At 46.4% G+C, this 13,734-nt stretch overlaps 1 protein-coding gene across 7 annotated transcripts in view; it reads right to left on the bottom strand.

Annotated features, from left to right (window-relative positions):
* Window positions 1-13,734, bottom strand: part of RUNX1T1 (RUNX1 partner transcriptional co-repressor 1) — a 151,023-nt gene that overhangs the window by 52,317 nt on the left and 84,972 nt on the right. For 6 of the 7 annotated variants that reach the window (XM_074986952.1, XM_074986950.1, XM_074986948.1 and 3 more), the window contains one exon: window positions 1,877-2,058. In XM_074986952.1, the coding sequence (XP_074843053.1) occupies window positions 1,877-2,058 (182 nt within the window). The remainder of the gene's footprint in view (window positions 1-1,876; window positions 2,059-13,734) is intronic. The other variant, XM_074986951.1, reaches the window with a different exon arrangement.

Raw genomic sequence — 13,734 nt, 5'->3', positions numbered from 1 at the left:
TCAAGAATCACATGGGATTTGATTTCACTACTATCATGTTGTGAGACGTTCCTTTCCAATAGGCACAATTTCCCAATATGTTGTCCTGCAAAAACTGAGTAACTAGGATATAACTGCCACAGGGATAATATAACTGACAAAGGATTTTTAGCTTTGATGATCTCCTGCCTCTTTGCAACAGTCACAGACTGGATATTGGACTCCTGGTAGTTAACCAGACCACCTATCTTGGATATAGCTGGCTGCGGTGTGTTAATACTTGTGGTTATTTCAGGCCTGGGGGAGGGGTATCATAGATGATGCCTTCCCAAACCACCTCACATGGAGCTGCCCATGCTCAACCGGAGACCCCCAGGTTCTCTTCCCCACCCTCCTCTTTTGGTGACAGAGGCTGGGGGAGGCAGGCTGGGGGCTGTGCCGTACTGTCTGTCCTCTGACAAACGGGGCTGGTGGCTCAGATGGGGAAGGGAAGTAGGGGGAGGCTCCATGGAGCTCCTGGGCTGTGCTACCCTGGGTTGGGGGCTAGCTGCCCCATTGCATATGTTTGGTGTGCAGCGGGCTGGGCAGAGACCAGCAGCCAATAGTGGTCACAATGCAGGGGTGGGAAGAAGGGGTGGGGCTGAGTCCTTGCCTCCCTAAGCTGTTGGGTCACCCACCATCTATGCTTCAGACCTTGTTCTTATGTTATATTCTTCCACTGACTGCTCATGAACTAAAATGACACCCATAATACTTTGCACTCCCTTCAGGCCTCAGAGAATCTTTCCCCACTCTTTAGAGGATTTCTTGCTTGCCAGTGAGGCATAATGCACAACAAAAGTCAGTTTTATTAAAGTTGCCAGCTTGATATTGTCAGTGGCAAGTGAAACTAGTCAAAATCTTCTCTGTGAGTCTAGGGAGGAGAATATTTATGCAGATTTAAAAAAAACCCTGAAGCATCTGATCTTATGTCATTGGATAACAGCTGAAATAAATCAAGAGTTACTTTCATGTAACAGCAAATAAGGAACTGTAGGAGAATGAGGGAACACAGTATTGTCCCTTGCTCCTAAAGCCACTCTGTGATTCTCTCTCTGCTTCTCCATTGAACTTCTGCCTATAATCTTCTCCACCCCAACAACCCATCAGGCTTCCTTCTACAGATGTAAAGAAACAGTAAATATATCCTTACATATCTGCTATGAACACTTAACAGCTGAATAAGGAATTAAAGATCTGATCGCATTCTGAAGCAGGCTCTTTGTTCCTCTCTTTACCAAGATAACATCAGACTCCCTGATGTGCATGGAGTGCTACAGCTCAGTGACCTGCTATAGGTAGTTCTCTTGTATTTCCAGAACACAATTTCATAACTTCATATTTGGGAACTACATGTAGACATGATAATCACATTCGTATGCAAGAATGAGAGTATTGTAATTATAGTCCCCAATATGGATGCCTGTCCACTTTTCCATATTTAATATTTTCTCAGACAAAAGCCAAATACAGACAGATTTGCATATAGAGTAGGAATGATCCGCTAATCACTTCAAACTGCATACAAACATTACGCACCAAGTGGCTAGAAATAGTGACACAAATAGGTCTGTATTGTTCCTAATTTCGTACAGTTACATTCTGCCCTAAGGCTTCACGTGTGCATGCAGTAGAGGTCCACTGCATGGAGTCAATGGGAGCATTTCACGTGTGTCTAAGTACAATTTGCTCAATACTCAGCTGTAACTGGAAAAAAATTCTTGGACAACTCAGCCCAAGTTTTGTAGAATGAAAGGAGCATGCCACACCACTCTAGCTGTAATAGACATCAGCACATTCGTTATACATCCTAAACCACATTCACAGTTGCCAGGTATTAGCATTCTGGTCTTCTCACCTGTCTGGAGTTCGCCTCTTCCCGTTTTCGTTCACATCGAGAAGCAGCTCTGAGGAGTCAACAGGTGAGGTGGTGCTGGCATCCAGAAGCAGCTGTTCATGCTGAGCGAGGTACTGGGCGGGGTTCTGCTTGGCCAGCCTTGCACAGTGCAGGAGCTCCCGCTGCAGCAGGGGCAGATTGGCCTGTAAGAGTGTTTCAGAAATTAAGGGAGCAGCTGAACAGCTCTCAGGCAGTTTCGAAAGATAAAGGAGCAAAATTAAAGATCAATTAAAAGCCTCCTCTGGGATGAGTCTATTTTGCTCTTCTTAAGTCATATTTACTTTAGTTAGATGTCCTAAACCATATTGACTCATTAGGGGCTTGAATCACAGTTGAGATACATGTGTGCACACACCTGAGAGTGGAAGAGTTTACTTGCTGAAGCATAATACAAAACTGAAAATGCTACAAGAAAGAAAAAAACTTTAGATCCAAATATTTAAAGGCAGGCAAGAGGTCAGCACTAGCTCCCTTTGCCTCCTTTTTGGCTATTATGCAATATTTGTATTTCTATGCTGCTGTACTCTTTTCCATGCAAAACAACCCTCACTCTGTACATTTAGCATTCAGATTGCAAAATACTAACTTTCATTTTCATTAACATATATCCAACACCCAATTCTAACTTGGCACATATTTATGCATTAGCTGCACTGCTCAGTTCTGCTACTACATACCGGAGAAGTTATCAAATACTACATATTTGTTATAATCTCATCAGATATACAAGCAATTTTAAAACATTTGAATAGATTATAAAAATAGCATAACATAAATGTGCTATGAGTAAAAGTTAGATGCATCTTGTTGACTTTCTCATGACTTTTAAACACTTAACTAGTGCTATGAAATTTCATTTTAAATGAATTTTGTATTTTTAAATTATAAGTGGCTGAGAAAGATTTGCTCCATCTTTACAAAGAAATTAACCTTTTGAGATACACCAAAAATGGAAAACTGTTTTGAAAATTTCAAACACATGAGAAAGAAGTTGTAAGAGAAAATGCTTTGTCATCTTAGTTAAATCAGACACCAAGCACCAATTACCACATCCTCATGATCAAAAGATGCGCAACATATAAGCAAATGGGTATCAGCCTTAATCACAATTTTACCTATCTCATAGAACTGAAAGGGACCTTGAGAGGTCATTGAGTGCAGTCCCCTGCACTCACGGCAGGACCTATCACCATCCCTGACAGATTTTTTTTTTTAATCAATTTGCCCCAGTTCTCTAAATGGCCCCCTGAAAGACTGGGCTCACAACCCTGGGTTTAGCAGGCCAATGGCCAAACCACCGAGTTATCCCCATCCAACTGATAGCACTTCCTGCTACAGCCTTCCTGCATTTAGAAATAATAATATTCTTCCTAGGGACTAAGGGTATAGCTACTTAACAAAAGCCAAAAGCAAAAGCTGCCACAAATCGCAGAGCCTGGGCCAAATGACTTGGACAGATGGGGCAGGGGAGGCGGGGACTTGGGCTTTGGAGATTAAAATTGTACTGTAGATATTTGAGCTTCAGCTGGAGCCTAGGCTCCAAGACCCATGAACCTTGCAGGCTATACTGCTATTGCTAGCCCAGCAGTGAGAGCCTGAGTCAGTCAGTCCAGGCTCTGAGGCTGGGTCTACACTCAGCTAGAAAGACACTGATGTAGACATTTAGGATTCTAAAAAAGTTTATAGTATCTTTTGCACATTGTAGTTAATAAAAGTGAACAAAGCAATAGCCTAGCTATATTCATTCTTCAGAAGATAACTACCATCTTGTAGATGTCTTTCCAATTTTTGGATGGCGGGGGCAACCACCACAACTGGGATGTTGGGGAGAGAAGACTTTAAGAGCTCTTCACACATAAGCATAAAATTCGTCCAGATGGCTGCCTGACTTGATGGTGGGAGACAGTGAAACTAACAAGGCAAAGAGAATTACACAGATATAACATTCAGGAGAAATCGTAGGATCAGAGCCTGGATTACAATAGAGTTATATAATTACATAGTGCTTTCCATCTTCAGTACTCTTTAAATTAACTCCCAAAACGCTCATCTGAGGTAGGAATGTAGCAACATCCCCACTTTACACATAAGGAAGAATGGGGAAGAGATTAATATAATTTATCCAAAGCCACACATGGAATCGCGTTAGTACTCAAATTGCTGGATTCTAGCTCCTTGCTTAAACCTTCTGCTAGTTAGGAGACAACTTTAACTAGGTCATTGTGTGGGATCCCAGGTCACTGGGGGGAGTCCCAGAGTGCTGGACCCTCTGTGTGACCTGGGCAATGCTTCTTGGGGGACAGGACCATGGGCCAGGCACTGTTCTTGGATACCCCGCCATGGCAGGTAGGTCTGGGGTTCCCCACCACTGGCGCTGGAACTATTTTTGCAGTGGGGGTGCTGAGCAGCAGTCCCTCTCTTTAGATCTGTTGAGATTGGGTTGTCAACCCTCTCAGACCAGACGGAACTACACTCCAGTATTGCAAATGGCAGTCCAAGAGAGTTGGCAGACTTCACTACCCCAGGCTGGGGCCAGAGCTGTGGGGTAGCTGCAGACCCCTGGGACAGCTGTATGACCCCAAGGCCAGCAGCATGAGCCCAGGGCCAGCGGGACTGGGCAGGGGATGGTGCAGCCTGCAACAGGGCTGGAAGGACCCCAGGGGACTGCAGGGAGGCCATGGCCAGTGCAGCTGGCAGCAGGGCCAGCCTGCAGGGGTGGGGGAGCCAGGTGAAAAACCTGGGGGGGCTGCAGCCCCACCCCCACCCCTGTATTTCCCATGCCTATGCACCCCACAGCAGATCTGGGTGGTTTTTACCATTGTTTGGCTCTGCCTTCCAGGCTGGCCAGGCGGTGGGGCCTAAGGGGAAGAATAGGAGCAGAAGCAAGGTTATGAAGTGGGGCAGGGCTCCTGCATGTGTCGCATTTTGCAGTTTTGGAAAGGTGGTCGCCCTAGTCTCAGGAGGTCCCAAATACATTCTTAACATGGTATCTTCTCATCTCCTGTGAAGCCAAAGAACCACCCCGCTGCAGGTTTGTACCCCAATGTGCACACTGTCTTTATCTTCCTCCACAAAAGTGCTGGAAGATAAACATATGGCTAAACTTTCATTTATTATTATATTCAAAATAGCATCTAGATGCCCCCGTTGAGATCAAGGCACTATTGTGCAGTGTACAAGCCCTCAGTAAGGCCAGGTCTACACTAGGGGAATAAGTTGATTCAGATACACAATTCTAGCTATGGCAATTGCGTAGCTAGAATCAACATATCTGAAATTGACTTACCTGACTGTCTTCACTGAGGGAGGTCGACGGGAGCATTACTCCCATTGACCTCCCTTACACCTCATGATAGTGAGGAGTACAGGGGTCAACTGCTGACACCAAACAGATCAGTTTCATGCAGCTCCACCCGACAAGCCCTAAAAGACAGTCCCTGCTCCAGAACTTACAGTCTAGACAGACGAAATAGACAAAGGGTGGAAAGCAGCAAAAGAAGCAGTAACTTGCATGGCAAAGGAAAAGCTTGCATTAGAATCCAAGTGTCCTGAGTCCCACTCCAGGCCCGTACGCATTATACCTCTCAGACAGGTGTTCAAAATAGGGACCTGTTGCAAGAATAAATGTCTTCACAACCAGAAGGGCAGCCAGTGGGTGGGTTAGTCAGTTGCCTGGGGATATTTGGGTGTCATTCAGAGGCAGGCTTTGCCCAACTCAGCCCCTTGCTGGGCAATCAGAATGTACACAAAGAAAGCATACTGAAGGCCTAGTTCTGCCACCCATGCTTCATATTAATGATCTCTCTTACATGAGAGAGACTGGCAGAATCAGACCCACGCTAAACCATACACCATTAGCCTAAGCATCTGGTCTTCTTCCTGACATGATGGTGGCAATACACTGCCTCAGGCAAGAACAAGTTAAAGCAGTGTGTGGTGGGAGGAGGGAACAATCACAGTCTCCTCAGGGGTCTGTATAGGATGTCGAGGATCTCTGCTTTGCAGGGAGGAGGATGGAAGAAGGAAGGCAAGGAAAAAAACTCAGCAGTAAACTCTTCACATAAATAAGTTAATTAAAGCTACCCTCATTTAAACTCATTATGAACACACAGTGCACACTCCTTTTCAATAACCATCTCAAATGGCCAAGATAAAGAGTAGTGGGAGGATTTTATATCTTGTCCCAGTGTTTGTTTCCATGTAGAGATTAGCCATATAGGCTCTTGCTAAAAAACATGTATGTGAGTGCTTTTCCTCTAAAAACAATCTTGTTTCTTCCCTCAGGAAGACTGGCGATATTTAACAAAGCAAATAAATGTAGTTATAAAGTCTCAAAGAGACAAATTCCTGAATGATAATTAGGAAAATGGACTCACATGCTGGACATCTTGCACGCAGATGTATTTTGGCAAAGCATTTGCTGGCTCACAGCCAGGACCAGCCTTTAATACGTATGTATCTTAAGATCAACTGTAGTACTGAATATAAATTCAGGATTCTGCAATGGAGTAATACAACTAGCATTTATTTTCAGGAGTCTGAAGTGCATAATAATTTCTCAATTTAAAATGATATCAAATATAGTCTGGAAAAAAAAAACCCTGGCTGAATACTTGTACAAGTGTGCTAAATTAATAAAATTGAATTGTGAATTAGTGGTCACGAATAGAAAAAAGGCACTGTGTCCACAAGTACTTCCTTCAGAGAGAGAGATTCAATACTTACAGAGGCTGGAGAACTAGCTAGAAATGGGGAAGATTTTTACCTTAATGTTTCATCCACCCTTTCTATGATGCAACTGAATAACTAAATCAGAATCATGTACATTGCTGTTTCCAAATTCAAATAGATAGATAACACAAGATGTGTGTCTTTCACTTGGTACTCTGTTTAATTTAGCAATTCCATAAACATCTTCTGCCAATTTAAAAAATATGGTAATACAAAGCAATTTTGTTTGCTCTAATTCTGCTGCCAGATTAGGTAATTAGAATGGTGTCTAATATCATTCCAGTAAATGTTTCTCCATAAATGCAAAATGGAATTGAGGGTCTGAGGGTTACATTAGCTTAATGAAAACAAGACTTTAATGCATATTGTTACAGCAGCGTTTGAATGCACTTATTAAGGCCCGTGTTCCCACAACCATATGGTTTTTGTCATTAATGTCTCCTTTGAGGAAAAGCACTAAAATTAGAAAAAAAAAAGTTGCATCTTTGATTCCAATGATCCCAACTAAACGATATGGTAACCATATGGTATGCAGTAGTGATAGAAGAATCTGGAAGTGTCCTTGTAATCTTTCTTTAATTTTTTTCAGCTGCCAACTTGACCCTGAAGGGAGCCATTTTTACAGAGCAAAGAAACCAGTGGTATTCACACAGGAAATGGCATTCAGATGATGAAATTCTTACAGCAAAATACTCCCTTTTTGAAACAGCCAAATACTAGGCATTTAACTGAACTGCTTTTGAAGATGTGAATTAAGAAAAGATTTATGATGAAGGATCATATAAAATGTTATGGGTGTGCTATAAAATAAGTTAAGTTCTAATAACTAACAAAATATTTGTTCTAAGTAAAATGAAATTAATTCTGAGTGTTTTTATTATTAAATAAAAAAGCAATTATGTGATTAGTATTTGCTTAAGCTTTTTAATTTAATACATTTGCATCAAGAAATATTTTTCTTCTAACAAGCACTGACAGAAATGAGATATTTCAACAAATTAAAATCTAAGAGTTTGTACAAATTATTGACTGGCTTTTTAAAAAAACCCACACGCATTACCACTATCATATTTTCTTTACTACTCTACTATCCTCTTGCAAGAGTATTTTTGATTCTTTCTAATGGTCTCTATTTTGAGTATGTGCTAATCTGTGTTGTAAAAAAAACACATTAACAAACTTTTCCAGATCCAAGAAAAGTAAATTTTAAAGGTTAACTTACTGCTTATTAAGAATTATTAGTAAAATATAGTAAGAGCTGTAAAGGATCCATGATTATTACAGGCGAGATTCAAGCCAGAACAGAGAGCCTTATCCAAGACCTCTACAAAAAGTTAGTGTGACTTAAACTCTTTCGAAGACTTAAGTGCAGCACAGGACTTCCTGGATAGGGTGAATTTCACATTAAAGGAATTAAAACTTGTGAATCAGTTCAAGCATGCTATGTAAGGCTCTTATTATGTTATCAGAAAAGTCAGTACAAACAGAAAAGACCTTGAGACAAACTAAAATAAAACTAATAGATTCAGGAGATCCATATTCAACCCTTAGAATGTTGAAATAGGTCAGATAGAGCTTCATTGGTTGAACAGTTACAGGCAGAATAACTCTGAGTGCCAACTTCTAGCAAGATTCTGGAGCCAGACAACTAACTCTGAAGCAATTACAAAACAAACTATAACGGACTACAACACCAAAATGTATGTTAAACCACTACCACCACTACAGGCTGAGAAGATTAGAGTAGATTAGATTAGAAGAGAAAGGCTTTCTTAGTCTACCAATGTAACTGCTATGTTATCAACAGCAATGTAATATGACAGAGCTATCCAGAAGGCACAGAAGACACATATATGGTTACATCCACACTACAGAGTTTTGTTGACAAAACTGGGATTTTGTTGACAAAATTCGTGGAGCATCTACATGCAAAATTCATTTTGTCGACAGAAAATGTTGACAAAAAAGCTGTGTCGATGCTCTGGGGGGCCTTCTGTTGACAATTAAAAGATCGATCTGCTTTTTCGTATAGACGTGATCTATCAACAGAAGTTTTGTCGGAACGTCTCTTCCAACAATAACTTCTGTAGACAGATGCTTCTAGTGTAGACATAGCCATACACAAACAACAAGGAAGACAACAGCTCTGCTTTTTGCAGACATCCAGATAGTGACAAAAAACATGCACTGAGAAAAATGCAACACAATGAAAAACAACTGGAGCAGCAAACACCTCAGGGATTTGTCGGCAGAAGTTTGCGTCAGAAGATATCGTGCAACAAAGCTTCTGTCGTCAAATGGCATACAGACTGCAAAGTGGATTAGAAGAGCGATCCGCTCTGTTGACAGAGAGCCGTTGGACTGCCTGGTCACTCTATCGGCAAAATGGCCACCCAGAACCATGTCAGACAGGGTCGCAGGTCATCTGCTCCTTCTGGGAGCTCCGGCGAGAAGTGTCTTTACACCCGTTTCCTGCCTGTGCTGCGGGAATGCCTACCTCCTCAAAGGACGGCACAGATGGCACAGGGCTTCATGAGTGACACACCTGGTTCAGGGGGCCATGCTGCCGGAGCTGCCCTTGGGCTTGTGGTGGCCCCACTCACAGATCCTGCAGCAGCTGCTGAACTTCCTGACAGCTGTCCTCTCCTTCCTCACAAAGGTTGAGTCTGAGAGCACATGCGAGGACCTTGGCCAATCTGCAGGATGTTCACACCTGCACCTGCCCCCCGGTCCTCTCAGGTGCACAGGAGGCACTGCACCCGTTCCAACTGGTGGAACAGGCTGGTCATGGGGCAGTGGGATAACCAGCAGTGGCTTCAGAACATCCAAATGCCAAAGCACCTTCTTGGAGCACCTTCCTGGAGCTCTGTGCCTGGCTTGTCCCCACCCTCTGGACACAAGAGGCTCGCGTGCAGCCCGCCATGCCCATGGAGATGCAGCTTGCAGTCTCCCTCAGGAAGCTTGCCACCCCTGCCAGCTACTGCTTGGTGGGCAACCAATTAGGCGTGGGGAGGTCCATCGGGAACCTCCACATGGAAGCAATGTATTCTTGGGCTGACGTCCCTGCACAAGGGAAGTGTCCTGCCAAAGGGGGACCCTCAAATAGTGGGTTTGGGGGTGACAGAGGTGAGGCTGGGGTGTGTGGAGTGAAGCCTTGTTCTCAGGGGACTATGCTATCCCATCCTCACACAGCCCTGCTGCTGGGGAGGGGCAGCCTCATGGGGGGTGGCTCCCATACAGCTTGGGGAGGAATGAATGGGAGGGGGCCAGGGACCCCCTTGGGGCCCAGAGACTCCCTCCACAAGTCCCAGAAGTGCGTTGGTTGCCCTCCCCTGCAGGTCGTGATGGCCATCAACACAATCCTGTTGCTGAGTGTCATCCATCCTGGAGACATTGACAAAGTCATGGCCAGACTCGCCACTCGGGGTTCCTAAACTGTTGGGACAGTCAATGGGACCCACATCCTGATACATGCCCTGGAGCATTGCACAGCCAAGTACCTAAACTGCACGGGCTACTTCTCAATGGTGCTGCAGGCACTGAGGACAGTTCAGGTACATTTATGTAGGGTTGGTGGGCCAGGTACACATCACCCATGTGTTCTGCAACTCAGGCCTGTGCCAGAGGATGGGGATGGGTACATTCACCCCCCACCATGAGCTGAAGGTCAGTGATGTTCAGGTGCTGCTCTGCATCATGGAGAATGTGGCCTACCCCCTCATCTGGCTTATGAAGCTCTATGCCAACCAGCTGGACCCCAGCCTGGAACCGTTCAATGCCCGCCTCAACTGGGTCAGGATGCAGGCTGAATACGCCTTCAGCTGCCTCAAGGCACACATCAAGTGCTTGCTTACCCACCTGGATGTGGGGAAGAACAATGTCCACCAAATTGCGGTGGAACGTGCCCAGACATGGGTGTGGTGAACAATTAAGTGGCTTTTACGCAATAAATAAATAAATAAACAAACAAACAAACTTGTGCAAAACAAACACAGTGCCATGCAAAACTATTTACAGATAAGATGTGCATAGCTATTTATAGCGTGGGGGGCTTGGGACAGGAGGTGGGAGGCCTCAGAACTTGTTTGGGGCTTGGGACAGGGGGTGAGGGGTCTCAGAACATAGGGGAGTGGAGAGCCATGAACCCGAGTGGGAGTGAGACCCCAGATGGTATCAGCCTCAGGATCCCCTCCTGACACAGGTTTGGGGCCCCCATTGGGGCTGGGCTGGTGCCAGGAGCAGGGAGCAGTATGGGCAGGGAGGGGCTGCAACAGAGTCTGGGTGGGCAGGGGAGCAGGAGAGGCTAGGAGGCCAGTGGGCAGCCATGGCCTTCATCCATTGGAGCACACAGGCGTCCAGGATGCCCTGCAGGAGGGCTGGCAGGGGCAGAGCGGCAGCCACGGACAGCTGGGCCATCATGTCCCACCAGAAGGTGTCAAAGCAGGACACGAGCTGATCCCAGGCCCATGACTACCACTCCATGATGGCCCTGAGCCACCACTCCACTGTGCCCTGGATGACCCACAGAGAGCCACTGTGGTCCCGCTGGAGGTCTTCATAAACCTGCCAATGGCTCCTCTGTCTGCGGGCTCAGCCTGCTGGGAATGTCGGAGTGGCTCTGCCCTCAGTCAGTGCGGGTCCAGCTGTAAGGAAGATGAGGAGCAGAGGCAGTGAGTCATTCATGCAGCGCTGCCCCTGAGGCTGTGAACTCCACCATGAACACCGAACAACACCGCCTGGGGCAAGGGACGAGGATGTCCTGGGAGCAGAGCCATGCACAGCCTGCATAGTGGTCCTTGCAGCACAGGGGCACCACAGTGCCATTGGGAATGTGCTGACCGCTGCACGCCACACACCTCCAACTCGACAGGCTAGCGGCCAAGGCGGGTGTCTGGCCACAAAGGGGTTCCCTCATGGGTGGCAGGGGAGCTGGGAGCAGCCTCACCATCCTTGGGGCCCACACACACCCTTGCAGCTCACAGCACTGTCTGTGGGAATGGGAGCTGTCTCCCGTCTGTAGACATGCCCGTGTTCTGGGTGCTGCACCCCTCGGTGTTTCTGGGGTCAGGCAAGCATCCTCGTGGCTAACTCCCTTCCAGTCATGGCAGGTGCCGGGAGGGCCCCACTTCCCAGGGCCTGGGGCTCATCAGGCCTCCCGTGAGGCTGGCAGCAGGATGCCGCCTGGGGCGCACACTCCCACGGCATGTGGGTCCACATGCTGGGTCTGCAGCGCAAGCTCCCCCACAGGCTGGGTGAACCATACTTGCAGAACACCCCATCTGCACCTGCCACCCACGGGCCGGGCTGTGTAACACATGGGGTACTCACCGGGGAGACCCTCGCCCAGCTCCGAAGATGCCTGGGACATGGCCTGGCTGCCAGGGACCAGGTCCAGGATGAGGATGAGGCTGCTGGCCTCTGAGTCCTGCTCCAGTGGGAGTTGTGGCTGGGCTGCCTCCTCCTGCTCCTGTGGGGGCTGCCACTGTGCTGGGGGGCCCTTGAGCACTGGATCAATGCTGCAGCATGGTGGGGATTTGTCCCCGCCCCAGGATGGTGTGTAGCACCCAGTAATAGGGGCAGATCCTGCCCCAAAGCATCGGGCAGCATCCCAGGCCCAGACATAGCACTGCCTCTGCTCCTTTGCCATAGCCTGGACCTGATCCATGTTGTGAGGGAGAGGGAGGCATTCAGCCAGGGCAGTGGCTCTCCTGGTGTAGATCACTGAGTCCTGCTACTTGGTCTTGGGGTCCTGCGGGGTGTTCTTCTCCCGCCCAGAGGTCCAAAAGGGCCTGGACCTTGGCCCTGCTCCAGCTCTGAGGTGGGTCCTGGGACCCCTCAGGCTGATTCCTCAAGACCCAGGGGGGTCTCTGGAGGCCTTTGCCATCGCGGCTCACTGCGCACATGCGTCTGTGAGGGTATTTAGGGAGCAACCTGTTGCTCTGCTGCTCCCACGCTCTCAGCTTCCTGACACAGGGTTTCCCAGGCTCCCTGCGGCTTTAAGAATGGCTGGCGGCAGGAACCATAGAGCACCGCTTGCTATGGACAGGGTGTCTGCTGGGGCACCTGCGTGGCACCCCGGAGGCCTTTTCTGTCGACAGAAGCCCCCTGGGATGTCCAGACCAGAGTTTTGTTGACAGATCTGTTGACAGCAATGTTCTTTCTCGCGGTGAGCCGGGGATGGCTGTCGACAAAAGTGCTGCGTTCAGTTGACTTACCGTCAACAGAAAGTGCTTGGCAATCTGGATGCTCTGCAGGTTTTGTTGACAAAATCCTGCAGTCTAGACATAGCCTCAGTGGTGAACAGAGCAATGAAAATAGGAAATATTCTGAGAAAACAAGATCACATGATCAGAAAGCCACTGAAGTTCAGAGACAGCAGTTACTCAGTCAGTCAATGAAAGGTAAAATATTCTTGCATGGAAGGCAGGCCAAGTTTTCCACCCTAATCTTCACCTCACACCTCATTTTATGTTTGCAGTCTGGGTTTGGTTTGTCTGTTTTACCCTTAAATGACAAGATAGATAATCCACCACTGAAGACAATGGATATTGTTCACTGCTATTTGACTGAGACAAATAAAAGCTTTTGTGCCCATGACCCAAGTCATGTGAATGTGGCCAGAAAATAAATATCAGATGCTTATCAGCTCCCCTGTGTTCATATTCTTATCAGGCAGGGACAGCGTGTTCCATTCTATGAAAGGGTAGAAGAATACACTACCCCTAATTCTGTGCAAATTGGACATAGCCAAATCAAGCCCTCTGAATTTACATTAGCATTACTGAGTTCGTAATTAGGTTCCAATTCTTCGCTTGTAAAAAGCTTCTCAATACACAGTCACTTTTAACATAAAAATAAAGAAGAAACCACATAGTGTGTGCAAATTTAGGGAACCAACAACTTCTCTTAACAGTTAGAAATGGTCAGTGGTTAGAAATGGGCTAATGGAGTTCATCCATTATAGAACTATAGAAAAAAGCCTTTATGCGTTAGATTCATTTTCTTGACTCTCTTAAAAAAGAAAAACCGTAACATACGTCTGTGACCTAGCAACTATATGGTTTGAAATAGTTTCCAGATCAGTGAAC

This window comes from Carettochelys insculpta, chromosome 2 (assembly GCF_033958435.1).
Source record: "Carettochelys insculpta isolate YL-2023 chromosome 2, ASM3395843v1, whole genome shotgun sequence".
In the NCBI taxonomy this organism is placed as follows: domain Eukaryota; kingdom Metazoa; phylum Chordata; order Testudines; family Carettochelyidae; genus Carettochelys; species Carettochelys insculpta.
Note: the sequence above shows the minus strand (reverse complement) of the source record. Positions and strands in the feature narration are given on the sequence as shown.